This window comes from Hyaena hyaena, unplaced genomic scaffold (genome assembly GCF_003009895.1).
Source record: "Hyaena hyaena isolate Hyena2069 unplaced genomic scaffold, ASM300989v1 scaffold_164, whole genome shotgun sequence".
Classification (NCBI taxonomy): domain Eukaryota; kingdom Metazoa; phylum Chordata; class Mammalia; order Carnivora; family Hyaenidae; genus Hyaena; species Hyaena hyaena.
Genome location: NW_024080796.1, coordinates 1,664,425 through 1,687,012, shown reverse-complemented (window position 1 = coordinate 1,687,012; position 22,588 = coordinate 1,664,425). Strand labels below are relative to the sequence as shown.

Genomic DNA, 22,588 nt, shown 5'->3' with positions numbered 1-22,588 from the left:
TAAAAAGTCCTGGAGATGGATGGTGGACTTGGTCGCACAACAGTGTGCATGTACCGAATGCCACAGTCTCATACACTTACAAATATTTAAAGTGAAAAAAAAAAAACTTAACGCTACATTTTATGTTAGGTATACTTCACCACGATTTATTTTTTTTTACAAATAGTTTATTGTCAAATTGGTTTCCACATAACACTCAGTGCTCATCCCCACGAGTGCCCTCCTCCATGCCCATCCCCCCTCCCCCCTCATCCATCAGTCCTCAGTTTTTGTCAGCATTCAAGAGTCTCTCATGGTTTGCCTCTCTCCCTTTCCCCCACCATTTCCCCCCTTCTTCTCCTCCTCGTTCCTCAGTTACGTTCCTCCTAATCCTCCTATACGACTTCACCCCGATTTAAAATGACTGCATGAAAGAATAACAAACTTCATTAAAATAATGAAAGCCAATAATAAAAATAATGGTGGAACAAGGTAGGCATGGTAATGATAATGGCCATGGGAGGGTCCTGGGTAAGTCCAAAAGGGGGCCCCCTTCAGGATTCCGAGGCTCTGCTGCATCCTCATCATTAGCAGCATAGGCCAAAAGCCATCCCTGCGTCTGAAGCCTTCCCACCTTTTCTCTCCGGTGCCTTGGAAGGCTAAGTGGCATTTGGGCATCGATTCTTTTTGCGATTCTAATGTAAAAGCAGGCGTGATGGGATGAGTATTTATGTGGAGAATTGTCGAGCTCTGAAGACGGAAGCCCCCAGATTCCATATCCCATGTGGATGGACCCTGCAAGCAGAGCTTACAGTATCCATCTCTGCAAGGTCATGGTGCTGGCGTGTCCCAATCTGCACGTGTTGGTCAGAGCCCCCTCCCCCCCCCCCCGAATGAGAAGAGCCATTTTTCAGGGCAGCCGGCTGCCCAAGAAGGCATTTCCTCCCCACCCTCTTCATTTCATTAGAGATGCTGTCACTCGCGTGCCCTCATTCACAGGATCTAACTCTAATGAGCCTCCCTGGGCTTCGCCTGGTGGTCGGCACAGACGCCTGGACCCAGGCAGTATTTAGGAGGCTTTTCCTTTCGTTTGCAGAACCTGCTCTTTCTCCTGGCGTCATGGCCGCAAAGACCTCTCTGCAGACATAGTTCCTCACTCACCATGGAAACCAAGCAGTGGTGGGGAAGGACCCTTAAAGCAGAGGGGCTCTTCCAGTGTAAACTGGATGTTAGCTTCCCATCTCCGTCCTTCCAAATCCAGCCCATTCACTCTGCCAACTTATACCCAGCCTCCTCCAGGAAGCCTTCCAGGCTGAGTCCAGCCTTCCTCTTTTGAAGAGGACATGCCTGGCACGTGCCTGTGTGGTCTTGTATTGAACTAGCTGCGCACATGCCATCTTTCATATTCTTGGAAGGGAGGTGTCTGATGATGTTTCCGTTCCTCTTTACGGCCCCTGGTGTCCAGGCCGTCATGGGAGTTCAAGTCCTGCTCAGCCACTCTCTATCTTAGTCCTCCAACCTGTCGTTCATGCTGACACCTCTGGGCTCTTTCTAACACAAAAACCCACTCTTGACACCACCGGAGTTCTTTGGTTGCCTCTAATAATGATGATGATGACAGTAATAATAATGATAGCAATAATAGCTAATATGCTATATTTATCACGTGCCAGGCACAGTGCTAAGATTTTGCCCGAATTAAGCAGCTAAATACTAAGAAGCGTTATGAGGTAGGTACTATTAGTAGCCTCACCGCACAAATGTGGAAACCGGGGCACAGAGAAGTTAAGTGAGGTGCTCCGGGTCACACAGCTGTCAAGCAGCAGAGCGGAGATTTGAATCTGCACAGTTTGGCTCCAGAGGCTCTGCTGTTTCTTATCCCTAAGAGCATGAACTCTGTACTTCTTTGCACGGAATTCAAGTTCCCTTGTGATCCAGGCTCTGTCTTCATCTTCAGCTATGTCAGCCTCCAGCTACCACGGCCACATCAGCGAGGCTCTGACAGTGACAAGCAACTCATGATCTCTAGTCGTGCCCAAACTCTTGTCACCATCAAATGTCATTTCACCCTGTCGTCACTATCTAGAAGCTCCTCTTGTCCAACTGGAAAATGCTTCCTTCCAGGCTCGAGCCCCATGCTGCAGCTTCCGTAAGGCTGTCTAGGACAGTGGCCCGCGCTCTGTGCTCCCACTGCTGCATAGGCACCCTGCTCCGTAGCGCCCATCACGCTCTTCACTGTCCCTTCACCACACCAAGTGGGTCCCCTGGTCAGGCTTTTGTGTCTGCTGTTCCCTGGGCCCAGCACACATTCCCCTGGTCTTTGCATGCCTGATCCCTTCTTGTCACGCAGGTCTCCATTCAGATGCCGCCTTCTCAGAGAGGCCTTTGCAGGACAGCCGGTCTGAACGTGTCCTTCTACCAGTCCCTCTTTTTCTTCTAGCTGTTTCTAGCTTCTTCATGGTGCTTCATCGTCACTGTTTGAAATCATCCATGTTCCAGTTACCTGTTGCTGCACAGCAGACTAGCCCAACACTTAGTGGCTTGAAGCAACCATTTCATGGTATTTGACTAATTCGGGGGTCATATATTTGCTCAGGGCTTCACTGGGTGATTCTTCTGCTTCATCTGGCATCAGCTGAGGTCACGTGGTAGTCATCTGGTAGCTGGGCAGGGCTGAAGGGTCCAAGATGGCTTTACTCTAATACCTGGTACTCTCTTCTTGGAGCAATTGGAAGCCTGTGCTAGGCTGGGACTATAGACAGGACTGTGATGGCTCCAGAATGGTGGCCTCAGGGTTGTTGGGCTTTTTACCAAGTGGACTGCTTTCCTGAAGCGAGGTTCCAAGAGGCCCAGGTGGAAGCTAGAAAGCTTCTTATAACCTAACCTTAGAGGTCCCAGAATGTAGAGGCACCTGGGTGGCTTAGTCGGGTAAGTGTCCGACTTCAGCTTACATCATGATCTCATGGCTTGTGGGTTCGAGCCCGACGTCCACTCTACGCTGACAGCTCAGAGCCTGGAGCCTGCTTCGGATTCTGTGTCTCCCTCTCTCTCTCTCTGACCCTCCCCCATTTGTGCTCTGTCTCTCTCTCTCTCTTTCAAAAATAAATAAACATTTAAAAAAGAAGTCCCAGAATGTTACTTCTACACATCTTATTGACTAAGCAAGTCACCAAGGACAGGCCAGAATCAAGGGGAGAAAAAATAAACCTCACCCCTTGGTGGAAAGAGTAGCAAAGAATTTGTGGCTGTCAGTCCACTCCATTTAGAAGGTGGGGGTCTCTTATTATTTGCCCCCCTTTCTTTATGATGTGAACTCTTTAAAAGCGTGATCCTATTCTATTGTGATACTGTATCCCAGCACCCAGAATAGCAGCTACACAATGCAGATGCCAGGAGGTCCTTGCTAAATATCTGTATGAATGAAAGAATAAAGGAATGAGTGAAAAAGAAAAGGAATAGAAAACTGAATGAATGTTTGCCTCTCTGCCTCTCTGATATGTAACTCTTTTGAAAACAGAGCCTGATTTTTTTTCATCTTCATATCCTTAGTTCTTAATACAGTCCTCTCCACTAACGGATGCTTGGCAAATATTTACCAAGTGAACTGATGCATTTTAATTATTACAGTTAAAGGAGATAATGAGAGTTATTACATAGGTGTTGGATATGAGTAGCCGCTATGAATGAATTAGTAATGCCTTATACATAGGAAAATAAGTTTGTGTATTTAATAAATAAGACAAAATGGATCAGATCCCCACTTCCCTATATCCTCTGCAGCTGGCTGTATGAGAGGCTCTCTATTCAGCCCCAGGACCCTCCAGGCCAGTTATCTTTGGGTGGAGCAGGGACCTTAACTCCACCCTTCTAGAACCTCTCTCCTGACATGACTGCCAAGACTAATTCACTTTGAGGTTATTAAGATGGGGGCTGAGATGATGCTCTAACCATGTAAGAGGGCTGATTTCTGATTCCCTGCAGCTGTCCAGGAGGATCAAGTGAGATTACAGTTCTCTTAACATTTGGCATTGTTTTGCCCTTGTGCAAACGTGTGCTTACAGTAATTGCCGGAAGCCATGTGCTGAATCCAGAGGGTTAATGCGAGTCAGCATTTGATGTGCCAGAAAGGGGAGGATACCCTCACAGGTGGCCCCGCTTGCAGTGTGGGGCTTCCTTCCCAGTAAGCAGTAGTAGGGACTAGTCGGTGAACATCTGAACCAGTAATGGGAAGGCTCAGCTCCTGGAAGGCCAGCCTCAGCTTGTCCACCAGCTTCACCATGTGGCCTTGAATGACTTACTTGGTCTCTTTAGGGCTTCTGTTTCCTCACTTGTGACATGGGGCTGACCCTTAAGGTTCCTTTCTTTCTGTGTTTTTTATTTCCCTATCTATATCTGTTTCTATAATCCCAATCTGGGTAACTTGGGAAATAGAGTCCAAATTCAAGGAAACCCTATGATGGCCAGAGATGACCAATAAGGAATACAGTGTAAAATTACCTACTTAAAAATCAGACAAAGCTCTTTAATCCAGTGTTGATCTCCTTGGTGTATTTGGGGTTTTTAAATCTGTTTTAATTGTTTCTTGGGATCCTCCCTGTTCTGTGGATTTTAAGACTCCTGGTTCCTGACAGTACAAAATGTTACTCCTTCCCAAAACCCCGGAGAGCATTGATTGCCATTCAGGTTAAACAAGTGCCACATAATGCCTCACAGCTTGGGGCAAGTTTTGTTATAGGGCATATAGTGGAAGTGTCAAGGTATCTGGAAGACTATTCTCTCCTTCTTCCCCACAGGCCTCACTGAACATGCAGTTCTCTATGGCCATGAATTTTAGCCAAGTTCAATTTCTAATGATTTTTTTTTTTTTTAATCTGAGTGCTATTTAAACCTCACAAGCTGGGACAAGAATTTTCAAAGGAAGAAGCAAGCTCACTTCTGCCTCTGCTTTGGCTAATTCTAGGGCAGTGCGCTCACCCTCTTGGTCCCCAGAACTGGCCTAGTTTAAGGAACAAATTAGAGAACAAGAGTTTTCCATCTTAGGGAACCTTGGCTAACATAAGACAATTTTAGATGTTAGAACATCTCTGCTTCATCCTCAGAGAAGCAGTTAATAATTTTGAGAATCCACCATGTGCTAGATACTGTGTTAAATGGTTTCCTATATATTATCTTATTACTAAAAATAATGCTTCCAGAAAAATGGGGCTCTGTGAATTTAAAGAACTTGCCCATGTTCACACAGCTGGTCAGAGAAAGAACTAGAAGCTGATACAAATGATCTGCCTCTGAGACCGGTGCATTTCAGGAACTGTGCCTTCCCATTCTTCAGTGCTTGTTGTTTTCTTACAGAAGATGCTTTCATTATGTAAGAACATGGCTCTGTTGTCATTTATTTCCTTTAGATTTTTTATGACTTTATTCTCAAATATTTTCTCTCCCTTGGTGGCTTCGTCTCTTCATGATCTTACCTGTCTTTCCAGGAATTCTTAATTTTGATGAAGTCTAATTTGTTTTTCCTTTATTGATGGACAGTGCTTTTTGGTGTTGTTTCTAGAAATCAATCTTTAACTCAAGATTACAAAGACTGTTTCATGCATTTTCTCCTAGAAATATTATAATTTATATTTAGGTTTGTGATTCACTTTGTGTTAATTTCTATATATATCATGAGGTATGGAATGAAGTTCTTTTTTTTGGCATATGGATATCTAATTGCTCTGGTACCATTTGTTGAAGACATTCCTATCTCCGCTTAATTACCTTTCCAACCATCTATGTGTTAATCTATTGATGGCACCCTATTCTGTTCTGATGATCTCCTTATTCTCTCCATGCAATTGTCACACTGTCACAATTTCTGTCACTTTATAACAAGTCTTAAAGTCAAGTATTATAAGTCCTTCAACTTTTTTTTTCTTTTGTGAAGTCATCTTGGCTATTTTAGGTCCTTTATCATCTCTTTAGTTTTTATTCAAGAACACAGTTATAAACAACATCTGGAAATCTGAAGATAATTTAAAATTTTAAAGTTACAAAAGGACAGTACAGAAGCTTTCCATAATCTGGCTTCATCAGGAAGTGAGGCACCCTGGGCATCTGATTCTATCTGGTGAATCAAAATTGTTGCATATACCTTACATGGATTGCCAATTTTCAAAAAAAAAAAAAAGACCACACATATAATAACCTACACCAGAATTGTACTGGGCATGATTTCAACTCTCGTTGATGTTTCAGAAAATACACTGGGCCCTCGGACATCTTGGTCATTGTGAGCATCGGTTGTCATTGTTTGAGCCAAGTGAGGATTTGCTGATTAAAGAGAGTTTGTTCATATTGCTGCCTGCTATAGAATGTACTCTGCTTTTGATTTGAGGGCTGCCTTTTTGAAAAAAAAAAAAAAATGAAGTATTGTAATTGACGGCGATATTCATAGTATTCTGTCTCTTCCATAAAACATATTCCTGTTGGGGCATCTGGGTGACTCAGTTGGTTAAGGGTCCAACTCCTGATTTCAGCTCAGGTCATGATCTCACGGTTTGTGAGTTTGAGCCCTGCACTGGGCTCTGTGATAAGAGTACAGACCCTGCTCAAAATCCTCTGTCTCCTTCTCTTTCTGGCCCCTTCCCTCCTTGCTCTCTATATCTCTATCAAAATAAATAAATAAAATAAACTTAAAAAAAACATATCCCTGTTTACTTAAACTTCCTCTCCTCTCTGCTGGGGACAATGAGGAGTACTATTAATTAAGCTAGTTGATTCCCGATAATGTTGGCCATCACTACCGCCGCTGTGTGACATTGAGCAAATTACTTGTCCTCTTCACTTTGGTCTTCATCTGTGAAATGAAGGGTTTGGACTCGTTAACCTTGAGTGGCTTACACAACTCTAAAATTCTTGGACTCTTTTATTCACTTAAAAATCACAACCCTTTCGAAACCAATTAAACAAAAAGTCTTAATGGTGAAAAACACTGTGGTAAGTCAGACTGGGAGCCTTTTGAGTCAGAAAGTAGTGGTCTTTTGATGCATCACAGATTGCCTAACACCACTGCGTGACTCTGCTTTTAACTATGGCCAACTCTGAGCACTGAGGAATGGCATTTCTGGTTCCTGGAGCTGTGACATTTTGCGGTTTATGAAATCCCTATATTCCGAGAAGCTCTTGAGCTTTTCAGGTCAAGGGAAAGAGAAAGGGGACTGTCTTTAAGCCCACACAAGTCCAGAGGCTCAGAGTACTCCTGAGTACTCCAAATAGATCTCCAAAGTAAATATATCTCCATAGTATTGAAACCAAGAGGACTTTTAAATATCTACGCCGTCTTTCCTATGCCAAGGTAGGGACGGCAGAGAGACTCTGGTCATATTCTATCTGATCACTGCTGTGCTAATAGAATGGGGAGATTGGAGAGTGTGAAGTTTAATGAGGAATACAACATATAGACATGAGTTTAAAATAATATAACCTTTATTGAGCACTTACTGCCTGCAAGGTGCTGTGCCAGTCACATGTAATATACATTATATCCTCTAATCTACAAAAATAGAAAATAGACATCATTGTTTCCTTCTTACAAATGAGGAAACAATGCACAGAGAGTTCATGTCACTTGTGATCATGACATGATCACACAGTCATAAGTGGCAGAGCTAATCTTCGATCCATATCTGTCTCAGTCTAGAGCTAAGATTCTTAATGGCTATATCAAAGAGTAGCTCTCAGAACTTAGCCAGCTCCTGTAGAGAATAATTGCATTTGTAGTATGATGGAAACCTGAAACATCAAATACTTTGGGAAGACTCAGAGGAAAGAATTCACAAGAAGGTATCGTGAAGAAGTCGCTTTGAGTTGCATTTTGAAATGAAGGACATGAGTTGGCCTCAAGAGAAAAGTGAGTTCATGCTGAGGGGACAGACTATATGAGGCCATGAAGATACAAATGAATAATTTGTTCAGGAAGCAACATAGAGACTTATTAATTGCAGAGCAATACCAGAAATAAAGCTGATGTCACCAGGGTGAAAAATCTAAGAGATTTCACTGCGTTTTGATAGGCACTGGAGATCCACTCTCGGTTCTTAAGCAAGGGAAGGAACATAATTAAAACTATATTTGATTTTACAATTTATTCAACAACTCATGGATAATAAATATGGGGCTTTTAATGCATCAGGGAAGGTCAAGAACATTTCTTAGCAAAACATATTTGATACCCAACAAATTATTTTCAGGAGTACAATGTACTTCATCCCACTGAAGTTCGATGACCTTAAATGGTGCGACGACAATGGATTTAGACCCCTAAATTAAGAGGCCTGGAAACATATTTTACATAATTTTCAGGTATAAAGGTGCCTAAGCCCCTGCAGTTAAGCTAACAGAACACCCCCATCATCACTGGTATTGTATAGTATGCATAAATGGAACATGCAGAGGTTATAGATCAAATTCAGGATTGGGCAAATAGAAAACTCTCAGCGATATGTATTAAATTGTGTTGAATTGAAGTCCTCTTTCAGTTAGCAACTCCTGCTCCTAAGTGAGGGCTAATGTATTTGGTGAACTGTAGTTGGGTCCCTTCCATTTTAAATCCACTAATGCTAACTTAATATCTCTACACGTTTTCTGAAGCATTTTCTTTCTTTCTCTCCCTCTCTCTCTCTTTCTCTCTCCCTTTCTCTCTCTCTCTCCCTCCAGTTCCAGAGACCCAATGACTTCTCACCCCCTTTTCGCTTTGGGACTGTGCCCAACGGCAGCACAGAGAGGAATATTCGCAATAACTATGCAGAAATGCATGCCTACATGGGAAAGTTCAACCAGAGGGGTGTAGATGATGCATTGCTCTCCCTAAAAACAGGGTAAGAACTGCTTCCAAGCTCAGAGCCTTTGATATGTTTCTCACATTTATTAAATGTACACTGAATCAGATATATCGTGCTTGGGTGCCAAACTTAAAGCACAGAAGACTGCATTTGCTTTCTGGGGATTTCCAAGTTGAATCTGACAATATAATTCAGGCCAGTGCACAAAGATTCCTATGCTATTACATACTTCTACGCATTTTTTTCTTTTTTACAAATTATGTTTTACTTGCATTAAAGTTAACTGTGAACCAGGAACAAAATAGCTATAAAAGTAAAAGGAAAGAGTCAAGGCTAAGGTTCACGTATTACGCATGGAATGAAGACCTGTTGACTAAAAGGTGAACATGATGTTCTGGTTTCTTGTGGACAAGAGAGGAATACAAGAAGAAAAGCATGAAGGTTTTTAAGACCACAAACTGAGAATGTGTTAACTGATCTCCAGTTCCAGCTTTTGTTGGTGTTCTTTGATCCAGCTTTACACACTAGAAAGTATTTGTTTGTTAAAGGGAGCTCATGAACCAGAAATACCTGGGCTTGCAGAATCCTAGCCACATTTGTCCCTTAATTCATTTGGCCTCTGGAAGCCACAGCTGTAGAATGAGAAAGACAGGTGAGCATTCTAGATGTTGGGACTTTGGGGTCAAGGGCTCTTGCAGCTGACTTCCCGTGTCGTACGGTAACTAGCAGCACTTGGACCTGCTGCCGCCTCCAGTTCTGGAAGAGCCACTCAGATGCAGGTCTGCTTCACTACGGTTAGACTCTGTCTTATCACCACAAAGTCACAGCAGGTTATAGGAGATGGGACTTGAGCCTGGGTGTAGGACCGCTTCGGTAGGTAGTCCGGCTCCTGGTACAACCACAGCTGTCAACCATATCAGAGCTTTGGTTTTCTGGGTGTGTCACTTTTCTATAGGGTCCTCATGGGCCTTTTAAAAAATGTTCTGTATCTTATCATCCCAGAGAGGGCTTATTTTTTCTTAAGGAGGGAGAAAGCTAACTCACCGTGTACAAGTGAAGGAGATGATGCATGCCTTTCTTTCTCACAGACCTCTCTACTGCCTACCTATATGGCTGTATTTGAATTTCTTTCTCTACCTCTGATGTGTCTAAATATTGGTTTAAAATATTGGTCCATGCCTTCCTGCCTTTACCCGTAGTCTTACTCCCTTCCCTACATATTCTTCCCTTGGGAAGCACAATATATAAAATGAGATCCTTCTATGTTGGGAACTTGAGAGATCTGCATTCTTCCATACGTTGGGTTCTCCCGTAGTTGCACACATTTGCTCTTAACGTAAGCCTGTGCTGCTACCACCTCGACTCCTCCTTTCTCTCCTCGTGCTGCAAAACAGAATGCTGATACCTTTCTGCCCACGAAAATAGCACTGCACATCTATCGAAATACATACACCTACACTTATCCCCTCTCTGGACTGTAATGAACTGAGAAATGAAAAATGTTATATAAATCTAACCCATGCTCTTTGTTCTTATTGTTGTGATGGTTACTTTTCGTTATTTCTGTTATTATTTTTATTGATTCCTTTTTACTCCTTCTCCTTTCAGACACAGCTTATGAGTTGACTTCAGGCCCAACTTACATTCTCATCATTCCCAGTGGGAGGGAAAGAACTCCTCCTTTCAACTGAAATCACATAAAGAACAACCTGCGATTTAGGCTTTAGATCCTGGCTGAGTTCCAACTCGAGCCTTACTCTGAGCCAGTCCTCCCCATAGTTGGCTGGAACCCTATTGCTTCATATTAGTGGCCCCATAGGTGGCTTGGGGCTAAAATTCCTCCATTGGATTGTTTGTTTGCTTTTGTGCACAGGAAACTGGACGCCTTCATCTATGACGCAGCAGTGCTGAACTACATGGCGGGCAGGGATGAAGGCTGCAAGCTGGTGACCATTGGCAGCGGGAAGGTCTTTGCTTCCACAGGCTATGGCATTGCCATCCAAAAAGATTCCGGGTGGAAACGCCAGGTGGACCTTGCTATCCTGCAGCTATTTGGAGATGGTGAGTCAAAGAAAGGGGAAATGCTTATTTGGACTCTTCTGAGGGCCAGTCCAAAACGCCAGCCCTTCTTTCTCCTCCATTCCTTCCTTCTCCTTTTCCCTGCACTTCCAGAAGAGTATCTCACAATATACTGTGAAATTGGGGCGTAGGTATTAGTTTCCTCCAGCTGCCGTAACAAAGTACGTCAACTGAGTGACTTAAATTGTAGAGATTTATCTCACAGTTTTGGAGGCCAGAAGTCCAAGATAAAGTGACAGCAGGCCTCCAGAGGGGCCTCAAGGGAGAATCTCTTCCTTGCCTCTCCCCTGGCTCATGGTGGTTTGCTGGGAGCCTTTAACATTCCTTCCCTTATAGACACATCACCCCATCTCTGCCCTCATGATCACACGCCATTTTGCCTATGTGCCCGTTTTCTGTCTCTACTTGTAGATGCCTGATTTCCCCCATTTTTAAGGATGCCAAGTGTAATGGCTAGGAGCCCACCCTATTCCAGCATGATCTCATCTAATTACATCCGCAACTACCTCATTTCCAAATAAAGTCACATTTCAAGGTACCAAGGATTAGGACATCAAGATAGGAATTTGGAGGTGGTCGCAGAGTAGGGGCACAATTCAACCCATAACTGGGTGAGATTTGGGAGAAAGGATTAAAGTAGGTAAAGGAGATAAGTTTAAGGATTTCAGGGTATGATCAGACCTTCAGGAATAAAGGAAGAGAGGCTAGTTATTAGATGCTCTAAACAATGTTTTCACTTGTGGCCAGAGCAGTGGAGAGAACTTAGGAAAGTCCTCTGCTTTTAGTGTGTCCAAAGAAAAGCCAGAGAAGTACACTTGTGGCCATCTACTCATTCTTCTTTCTCTCCCATCTTGCTCTTTCAGCTGGAAAAGGTAGGAAGCAGGGACAGGGTCCTCTGAGGCAGAATTGCATAAGGTCCTCCCCAGTGTCATCCTGGCAGGAGACCGAGCAGCCATCTTGCTTTGAGAAGATCTCATCTCCAATTTCATTACACTCCAGCCTTCGGCATTCCTCTTCACTTTGTTGTCTAACGTACCTGCTCTTCCTGTTAGCCTCACAGAAGCTAATCCAGTTACGGGATGGCAGCCTGACTCTGCTTGGCCCCACAGGCCATCAGTCAAGAGGCTGTCTAAATTATGTCGGCAGGACCTTTGCAGTTAGGGATGAGATACAAGGCAGAAGAACATGGCTGGATTTTCAGACTCCGGGTGAAGTCCGTTGTTCCACTAGTTAGGAAAAATCATAGTTTGATCAAAGAAATGAGTAAAAAGTGATTTGATTTGGGGCATCTGGGTGGCGCAGTCGATTAAGTGTCCAACTTCGGCTTAGGTCGTGATCTCGCAGTTCATGAGTTTGAGCCCCACATCGGGGTCTGTGCTGACAGCTCAGAGCCTTGAGCCTGCTTCCGATTCTGTCTCTCTCTCTCTCTCTCTCCCTCCCCTGCTTGCTCTCTGTCTCTCTGTCTCTCTCAAAAATAATTAAACATTAAAAAAAGTTTTAAAGTGATCTGATTAACATTGGAAAGACAGGGCTTATAGCTGAAGTGTATAAGCCATGTTGGTATAAGGGCTTCTGTAATTTTCATGTAGCTGTCACCTAAAGGCAATAACAGAGCCTCTGTCTATGAGAAAGGGTAGCAGTAGATATGGTTTGCAGAAGATGCCAAAGCTCCAATCACTTTACTCCAAGTTCAAACTTTTAACCAAACTGGAATGATTAGAACAGGTAGCTTTCTTCATGAGACTTTCTGAATTTTGTTTGCCTAGAATTAGATGCATTCTAGGGCATGTGGATTTTTTTTTTTTTTTTCATTTTCTTCCTAATTCCTAGTTTCCAGTGAAGTGAATAACGGTTATTTGTCTCTGGCACGAATTGAATCAATCAAAGCTTCTCTAAGCGGTGTTACAAGGAGGCAAGTCTAAATTTGGTGGTCTCATTTGATTCTGGTTCACTCCCCTTTACTCTTAATATTTCCCTCTGCAACAAGAGATCAGAAAGTGTGAGGGGCAGTAGGGGATCAGTCAGTCTTTCTGCTTCTTTCTCTCCATCCCTCCTTCCCCAAGCCGATCTGATTTGCACTTTTTTATTTCATTTTACTTTTTTATTTCTGAGAGGTGGGGGAAGGGTGGAGAGAATGGGGAACAGAGGATCCAAAGCAGGCTCTACGCTGACAGCAGCAAGCCTGATGTGAGGCTCGAACTCAGGAGTCTTGAAATCATGACCTAAGCTGAAGTCAGACACTCAGCTGACTGAGCCACCCAGGTGCCCCTGATTTGCACATATTTTAAGAGCAATTTTCTGAATCTCTTGTTTGATTATGTTATTTCTTTCTATCTACAAATGAAGGTGCAAAGTGCTTAGCCTGATACTCAGGCCCTTAGCAATCTTGCATGAACCGTTTTTTGTTCAGCTCCCTTTGCCCCCTTTTTCTCTGAGCTGTTCTGCATGTCTTTCCCAAACAAGGCTTGTGTTTTCCCACATCGCTCCCGTTGATCATGCTATTTTTCTGCCTGGAGTGCCTTTTCATGAAATATAAATTAAAATTCGCCCATTTCTTATGCCCACCTCCAAGTCTTACCTTCCTCAGGAAACTGACTGGTCACGCCATCCACAAAATTACTCTCATGAATTTGAACTCTTGTGTTACCCGCATATTGCTGGTCATATTGATTATTTATATGCCAATGTGGACTGGATAGATGATGAAGAGCAGAGGTAATGCCCCATATCGTTGTGTCACTGCAGTACATGAAGTTGTCACTGAATAGTTATTGAATACACTGATGAATTAATACATGGTGTTATTAATAAAATTACTGTGAAGTTTCTCTATTAATTTTTCTTTCTGTCTCTTTGTCTCTTTCTCTCTCTTGTGTGTCTGTCTCTTCCCCAATACCCTTTGTGTCCCCTTTGTCTGTTCTTCTCTCCTCTCTCTTTGCCCGTTTTCCTTTCTGCCCTGTCTCCAGGGGAGATGGAGGAATTGGAAGCCCTCTGGCTCACTGGCATTTGCCACAATGAAAAGAATGAAGTCATGAGCAGCCAGCTGGACATTGACAACATGGCGGGCGTCTTCTACATGTTGGGGGCAGCCATGGCTCTCAGCCTCATCACCTTCATCTGTGAACACCTCTTCTATTGGCAGTTCCGGCATTGCTTTATGGGTGTCTGTTCTGGCAAGCCTGGCATGGTCTTCTCCATCAGCAGAGTAAGTGGTGTGAGATGTCGGGAGCTTAGTCTAGCACGATGCAAAGCTCAGAGACCCCAGAGGGCACAAACTCCAGCCCTGTGCAGCTAGAGCAAGAAACTACATCATGCACATTTCCCCAGGCAGGCGGGTGATGTAATTTCAGGTGGCTCAGAAAACGGTGGAGGGGGTGGGATACTGTTTTTCCTTCAAGAAGCAGATTTGTGTGTGGGGTTCAGGCTTTTGGTTCTCAATAAGAACTGGCAGATCTATCAGAATGAAAATGTTGGCCTTCTACCAAATGCCTTGCATCACCATTAGTTACTGTATAGGCTGTATTCATCATTTAATCTTTTTTTTAAAAAAAATCACATTTCCATTCAAATAGTAAAATGTAGTGTATCTCTCTTATTCTGACGTACAAAGATATATAATTGGTAGTTCCACCGCTCCAGTCTGATTGAACTGGGTGTGAGCTTTGCAGAGTTAAAGAGCTTAACAGAACCTTCAGAAATAAGTACTGACCCACAAGAAATTTATATTCCAGAAACTTTCTTAATTGAAACAAGAGTATAATTCTTAATTCATTCTTTACTTAGGTCTCTTCTCCATTTCTAGTCCAGAGTGAGGATTCAGAACCCAATTTTAAATATAAACAGAGGATTACAGGGAAGAGGTTGGGAAGGGGGGAGGCAGGCTTCTTTTAATTTTTGTAAATAAAGTTTTGGGATTCATTCGTGAGAAGTGACCTTAGTTGTCCTTTATAGACTAGAGACCTAGATTTCAGATATAACTAACTTTGGCTCAAATGGAGTTACGTAAGGAAATGGATTTCTCATTAAGTAGTTCTATCTTTTCATCATTTTCCTGTAGTGTTTTAGTGATGAGGAACAGTTTCCTTTCTGGCTGTGAGCTGATTCAGGCCATTCAGGAACCTGTAAGCAGGAGGTAGGAATGTGCGGTCCCTGAGTCACCTTGTTGCAGTGTGCAGCCCTTTATAAGGTGCAGTGTAGGGTGATGGCAGAAGGAATGGGGGGGAGGGGCTGGTAGCCTGCAATAGGAATCCCATTCATAACCTGGAAGCATAATCAAGGCCTCTGCAGAAGAAAATGCTTGATGCTTTTTCTTGGCCGCAATCAAGGAGGGTTAGAAAGAAGGAAAGTAAGCAGAGTGACCTTACGTCAAAAATCTTAGGTCTTGCTCTTGCCCTCTGGGATGGTGAGGCTCACTTCATCCAAACCTTTCTTCTCTCCCAGTTAGCTGGGATTCTCTCTTCTAATCTCCTCTGCTTTCATCCCCCTCTGTCGAGCCACTGCCCTTCCCACATTAATCCCCTTTGTTTTAAAGACCCAATTCCAACCACCTCCTCTCTCCACACTTCCCTTGCCAGGGAGAAAGGTTCCAAATGTGTCCACCTTCCAAGGCAGGGGGCAAGACATTCGCAGGTTTCCCTGACTTGGGACTTGAACCCAACCCATTCCCTGTGCCGGGTGGTGTACTTTGAGGCCTGGTACAAGGAGCTGTACACAGGGAGTTCTCAATCAATACTAATTTGTTACGATATTAATTATGTATGATAAGATTGAGTGAGAAAGTATGAGAAGGAAACCAGGAGCTAAAGAGAGAATAAGTGAGAGGATTCAACAAGGGAATTATTTATTCCTACTTAGTACTTGCTATCTGTCCCAATTCTGCCCTCCCACGGTATAGGGCACAGCAGGAGAAAAATCCTTCCTTGACCTCAGGGCTCCCCAACTCTCTCTCTGTGAATTTGGTTCATGCTTGGCTCAAGGAGAACACCGCTGAGCTGTTATTTGGTGACCAAAATCCTAAAAGCCACTCAAAATTTGTCAGAGCTGGAAAAGAGTGGCCGTGAGGAGCTCTGAGCTGCCCTGGGCCATACCTCCAGTCAAGGGTGGCCAGCCCGGGGCAGACCAGCCCCAGCTTCTCTGGAGCATTGCTATCGATTCCCAGGAGGCTGACAGTAATTTTTGCTATCAGCCAATATCATGACCTCATTTTTAAAATGCAAAAACGTAGGCATAGGAAGGAAAATCAATGCAAGTCAATGGTGGAGTCGAGGCATAGGATATCATGTCTTATGATTCCAATCTATTTACTCAAGTCACTTGGAGTGGCCGTGTCCCCTCTCAGAGAGCCACGCCACTGAGTTCAGCTCATCTCATGAAACTACAAGGTGACAAATCAGGCAAGCTTCTGGCCACAGCATTCTATGAGTATATTAAGACCGTTTCATGTTTTAGCCTGACTTTTCTTATCCAGCTAGTCAATTAGTAGCGATGGAGGGGAGAGCGTTCTCCAGGGTCATGTCTAGCCTCGCTGGAGACCTAATCCGTGTCATGCTCTCCTTGCTCCAGGGTATCTACAGCTGCATCCATGGAGTGGCCATCGAGGAGCGCCAGTCCGTGATGAACTCCCCCACCGCAACCATGAACAACACGCACTCCAACATCCTGCGCCTGCTCCGCACGGCCAAGAACATGGCCAACCTGTCTGGTGTGAACGGCTCCCCCCAGAGTGCCCTGGACTTCATCCGACGCGAGTCCTCTGTCTACGACATCTCAGAGCACCGCCGCAGCTTCACCCACTCGGACTGCAAATCCTACAACAACCCGCCGTGCGAGGAGAACCTCTTCAGCGACTACATCAGTGAGGTGGAGAGAACTTTTGGTAACCTGCAGCTGAAGGACAGCAACGTGTACCAAGATCACTACCACCACCACCACCGGCCCCACAGCATTGGCAGCGCCAGCTCCATCGATGGGCTCTACGACTGTGACAACCCGCCTTTCACCACGCAGCCGAGGTCCATCAGCAAGAAGCCCCTGGACATTGGCCTCCCCTCCTCCAAACACAGCCAGCTCAGTGACCTGTACGGCAAATTCTCCTTCAAGAGCGACCGCTACAGCGGCCACGATGACTTGATCCGCTCCGACGTGTCTGACATCTCCACGCACACGGTCACCTACGGAAACATCGAGGGCAATGCCGCCAAGCGGCGTAAGCAGCAGTATAAGGACAGCCTGAAGAAGCGGCCAGCCTCGGCCAAGTCCCGCCGGGAGTTTGACGAGATCGAGCTGGCCTACCGCCGCCGGCCACCCCGCTCCCCCGACCACAAGCGCTACTTCAGGGACAAGGAAGGGCTGCGGGACTTCTACCTGGACCAGTTCCGCACCAAGGAGAACTCCCCACACTGGGAGCACGTGGACCTGACGGACATCTACAAGGAGCAGAGCGATGACTTTAAGCGCGACTCAGTCAGCGGAGGAGGGCCCTGTGCCAACAGGTCTCACCTCAAACACGGAGCGGGCGACAAGCACGGCGTGGTCGGCGGGGTCCCGGCGCCCTGGGAGAAGAACCTGACCAGCGTGGACTGGGAGGACCGCTCCGGCGGTGGCGGTGGCGGCGGCAACTTCTGCCGCAGCTGCCCATCCAAGCTGCACAACTACTCGGCGGCAGCGGCCGGCCAGAACTCGGCCAGGCCGGCGTGCATCCGCTGCGAGGCCTGCAAGAAGGCCGGTAACCTGTATGACATCAGCGAGGACAACTCCCTGCAGGAGCTGGACCAGCCGGCTGCCCCTGTGGCCGTGACGTCAAACGCCCCCACCACCAAGTACCCCCAGAGCCCGACTAACTCCAAGGCGCAGAAGAAGACCCGGAACAAGCTGCGCCGGCAGCACTCCTACGATACCTTCGTGGACCTGCAGAAGGAAGAAGCCGCCTTGGCCCCGCGCAGCGTGAGCCTGAAAGACAAGGGCCGCTTCCTGGACGGGAGTCCCTACGCCCACATGTTTGAGATGCCAGCTGGCGAGAGCACCTTTGCCAACAACAAGTCCTCAGTGCCCACTGCCGGACACCACCACCACAACAACCCCGGCGGCGGCGGCTACATGCTCAGCAAGTCGCTCTACCCTGACCGGGTCACGCAAAACCCTTTCATCCCCACTTTCGGGGACGACCAGTGCTTGCTCCATGGCAGCAAATCCTACTTCTTCAGGCAGCCCACGGTGGCGGGGGCGCCGAAAGCCAGGCCAGACTTCCGGGCCCTTGTCACCAACAAGCCGGTGGTCTCGGCCCTTCACGGGGCTGTGCCAGGCCGTTTCCAGAAAGACATCTGTATAGGGAACCAGTCCAACCCCTGTGTGCCTAACAACAAAAACCCCAGGGCTTTCAATGGCTCCAGCAATGGGCATGTTTATGAGAAACTTTCTAGTATTGAGTCTGATGTCTGAGTGAGGGAAGAGAGAGGTTTTAAGGTGGGTACGGGAGGGTGGGGCTGCGGGCGTGTGGTGCGCATGTCACTGGAGGGTGACGGGGGTGAACTTGGTTCCCATTTGCTCCTTTCTTGTTGCTTTCATTTCTTTACGGAATCCTGGAGTTCTGATTCCTTCCAAGAGGGCAACCCTGGTGACCAGCCCCAGCTCCCCTCCCTTTCCAGTCCTCTCCTCCCTCTCCATCCGTCAGTCGTTCCTGTTCCCAGGAGAGAAGCCAGGGGGCTCGCTCAGCACGGGAGGGCTGAGTGCAGAAAGGAGGTGGCTGCGTGCAGGCTTCCCCGGAGCGTGGAAAGACTGTCGGCCACCCACCGTGGAGGGAAGCAGGGAGAAGCAGACGGAGGCCGCGTGAGCGCAGGATAGCTCTCCCCAAACCGATCTCTGTTTAGGTGAGAAGGCAAAAGCGCCCAAATAAGACCATTTACCATACTGCCCATGAAGGAAGGGAGGCTTTTGCTAAATTCTTGTCACTTAGGTGGCGTCTGTGTAGGAATCACGTGCCAAGCAGAGGGCAGGAGGCCATGTGTGTTTATATATAAGCCAAAAAGATCTTTCCGTTCCCTGAGGCTCAGTGGTGGAGACCTGGGCCGAAGGGTCATCGGTGGATGACAGAAGGCACATCATAGCCGTGTTCCATGGTGCACTAGAGAAGACGGACTACGTGTGTGTGTGCGTCTGTGTACACCTGTACGTGCATGTAGTCTATACAGGCATGTAGTCGGGGGCCTAGAAGTGTAGAGAAGGCAACCTTGACTCATCAAGCTGTTTCTCTCAACATCTCTAAGTGGTGTGCTCGCTTTGGCTTATATACAAACAGAGGTGGTCGTACGCTACCTGAATGCTGGCTGTCTCTCCCCTGCACCCTTCCTGAATGAGGAGAATGGAAGTTCTTGACAGGGGAGATTATGCAGTCCAGACAAAAAGGTGACGAACGATCCCACAAGAGCCAAGGTGCAAAAGTAACTCCTCTGTGGCTCACCCTGTTCTGAACAAGAACTTGCCAGGAAGGCTGAAGGGAAAGGGTAGCGGCCTCGGCTCTCGGGCCCGTCCTTGAGAGCAAAAGACGCTATAGAAGCTGTACTGAGCTCTTTACATGCTGGCCAGCGTTTGGGGAGGAGCTAAGGAAAGCTTTTGAAGAACAGGGGAGTTGTTTCTGGTTGGGTAAGTGAGAGAGGGGGATGTTTTCAATGCTTTGATCCCTTCTTACTTAACCTGGAGCTCGGAGAGCTTGCTCCACCCGAACTGATCACAGCTGATCTGGAACAGACAGTCCGATGGCATGAGCTTGCTCCGTGAGTACAGCTCAGGAGACACAGAGGGAAGGGAAGAGATTTGGAAGTGGAGAGGGCAGGAGGGGAGGCACTCCCCCACTGCCCCACCGGCCGTGGCTCCCTGAGAATGTGGCATTGAGCCCAATGTGAACACTCTCAGCAGAAGCCCTTCCACCTTCCGACAGAACTTTTTTTTCCCTCCCAGGTGTACCATCCAAGAATGGTACTATCTATCTATCTATCTATCTATCTATCTATCTATCTATCTATCTATGTAACTGCAGGGATGAGGGTCCTGGCAGACACAATGTCCCCTTCACTTGGAAACTTGAGAAGGGAGATGGATATTTGTCACTGCCGGTCCTGAGACTTAGGGAGGGGGTGTCCCGTGGGTCAGTCCCACCGTCCTGCCCTCCTCCCCTCACGCAGGTTGGCAGCCAGAGAGCCCCGGCTCTGTTTGGAAGCTTGACGGCAGGACCTCCATGTTGCACACAGGACACATAAGCCAGAAAGGTGCTCCTCCTCTGGAAGGAAGCTGCCATGCCTCTTCAAGTCACACCCTCCAGGGCTGCTCTCCGCCTTCCTGTTTGCCCTGACTCACTACCCTTCCTCCCTCCCTGCCCTTGACTGCTGTCCCCTGTCGTCCTTCTTGATTTTTTTTACCTCAGTGTCTTTCATTTTAAAGCCAACTGAAGGCCTTGTAAAGCTATGTTTTCTTTCTAAGACGAACCTGGGGGCAAGGGGCTGAACCTCTCACAGATTTGGAGAGAGGAGCACGGAGTGCTTTACCTTAGATGCAAGGAAAGACTTTGAGAGACAGGACAGAGGGCGTGAGGCGTCTCCAGGAGGAAGAAGGAGAAGGGCCATATAAACATTGCTTCCCCCTGACTCGGTCAGGGGCTCCTCCCCTCACTCTTCCTCTTACCTCACCCCTTTCAAATGAAAAAACCAAACCAACTAACCTAGCGAACAGCAATCTAGAACAAAGGGGGCTCTGTCGGTCTCCACTGGTGACAGAAGTCAAGATGGTGTTTATTTCATATGTAAATATTTTGTTTTCTAATTAATTTTGTATAGATAAAGTGTTCTCTTGTGAGTATTCAGGGTGTCGGGCTGGAGGGAGTGGGGTGGGGATGGGAATGAAGAGGGGAAAAGTGTTTTGTTACGGGTTTTCATTTTCCATTGGGGGAATTGTTTTGTACGGCTCTTGCTGCAGGGTGTCTGGGAAAAAGTATGTGAATGGAGGCCGCTGCGGTGAAAATGCCAGGGAAAAGTCATCTGTGTCCACGCCTCCCCACCTCCCCAGTCTCCTTGGTTTGTGAGAAGTGTTCGTGCCCATCAGCCTGGGCTTGGCACTGGGTCCAGCGTGGCCCTGAGCAGGGCCCAGGCCCTGCTCCTGTCTCTTAGGTAGACCGCAGATGACCAGCATTCCATGCAGAGTCAAGCTGGTGGCACCAGATTTTCCCTGTCAGCACCTCGGGTAGGAAGGAGTCCCCAAAGGGCTTAAATCAGAAATGGGGTCAAGTTGACCCTCAGCCTTGATGTGGCTGAGAGGTTTCACGAAGCTCGGTCCTGAGAAATCTCCCAGAAGCCCTCTTGTGATGTTTAACAACCACGTCGAACCAACTCTTTTCCTCCTAGCCACCTGAGTACTGGCCGCCTCCCTACGCCCTCCCTCACTCCTTAGCTATCAGCCCTGCAAGCACACCCAGAAAATTCCCACCAGGTCTACTTTTTGAAGCATGTGATATCTGGTTACAGGGAGGTAGCACTGGATACGTGTCTTACAAATATGCATGCTTTTCTAGAAAAGATGACCAGATCTGCTCAAAGCTCAGTGGCCAGACGATTCTCTTAGCAAGGTTGCAGAAGCCGGTCTTAGACAGAGAAGGGTGGGTATGTGAGGCACAGTGCCAATAGTGACTTTGTTTTGCCCTGTCCTCGTTTCTGCCCTCAGGAAGGTGCTATTTGCCTTGAGCCGGGGATTCATAACCTGACCTTGGCTTAACCAGACAAACAGAGTTTCTTTCACTGGATTATTTGTTTTGAGAAGGGTGGCAGCCTCTCTCTACCTACCACGGGATGAAATTGTCCACATCCATTCACGCAGGATGTTACATCATATTTTGTCCTATCCTCCCACCGCTGAAAGCTGTCAGCTGGATCATTCCATTTTTCTAAACCTTTTCGTTGGGCCCCTTGGTCACTTCTCTTCAGCTGGATGTTTGAATTGGGACCAAATAAAGCGTTCGTGGCCTGCTCAAGGAAGTGTAAAGAAAGGAAGGCCAAGCATTGTCAAGTTCTAGATACTCCTTCATTCCAAAACCACAAGCCAGTAAAAGGCATGAGGATGAGTTCAGCAGTAAGCGCCATCTATTCCACAGATGGGCCTGGACAGAGACCCAGTCTGCCCCAAACTGAGCTTCCACAGACACCCTCGAGAGCACCAGTTGTTCCCATTTTCTTCAGAATCCATGCTTTCTATCTTCGGTGTCCTCTGTCATTCCCTTCCACTGGGAAGTGGGTTGGTGGCTCTGATCCGGTGTCCTCTCAGTGGCAATGCGTAACTCTCAGCATCTCCACCAACCTCAGATGATGTGCCCCTTGAATTTGCCCGAGGCAAGAATGTGCACACCCTTCAGAGTGATGCATGTGCAGTGGATCTCGTAATTTTAAAGTATGTCACTGTGTGTCCTCAGCCAGAACGTGGGAAACATTCTTGATGTGGATTTCCCCCGTCCTGGCCACCGCCATGTTGTGATTGGGGGAAGAAAAAAATCCCAAATGGTTCCATTAAGTGTTGGTGGTGTCAGTAGTGCCAAAACGCATGTGTAATGTGATAAAATAGGAGTCTTCTATACAATTAAGTGACTATCGCCCGCCCAGTCTTCCGTGGCCATCGGGAGTTGCCCAAGGGGGGGAATTCTCCGCATGGGAGGTGAAGAAACTATTACCAAAACT

At 46.6% G+C, this 22,588-nt stretch overlaps 1 protein-coding gene across 1 annotated transcript in view; it reads left to right on the top strand.

Moving 5' to 3' along the window:
• Positions 1–18,317, top strand: part of GRIN2B (glutamate ionotropic receptor NMDA type subunit 2B) — a 286,938-nt gene extending 268,621 nt beyond the window's left edge. Inside the window, exons 9-12 of the mRNA XM_039239959.1 lie at positions 8,677–8,837; positions 10,675–10,862; positions 13,847–14,085; positions 16,443–18,317. Of these exons, the coding sequence (XP_039095890.1) occupies positions 8,677–8,837; positions 10,675–10,862; positions 13,847–14,085; positions 16,443–18,317 (2,463 nt within the window). The remainder of the gene's footprint in view (positions 1–8,676; positions 8,838–10,674; positions 10,863–13,846; positions 14,086–16,442) is intronic.
• The last annotated feature ends 4,271 nt before the right edge of the window (positions 18,318–22,588 follow it).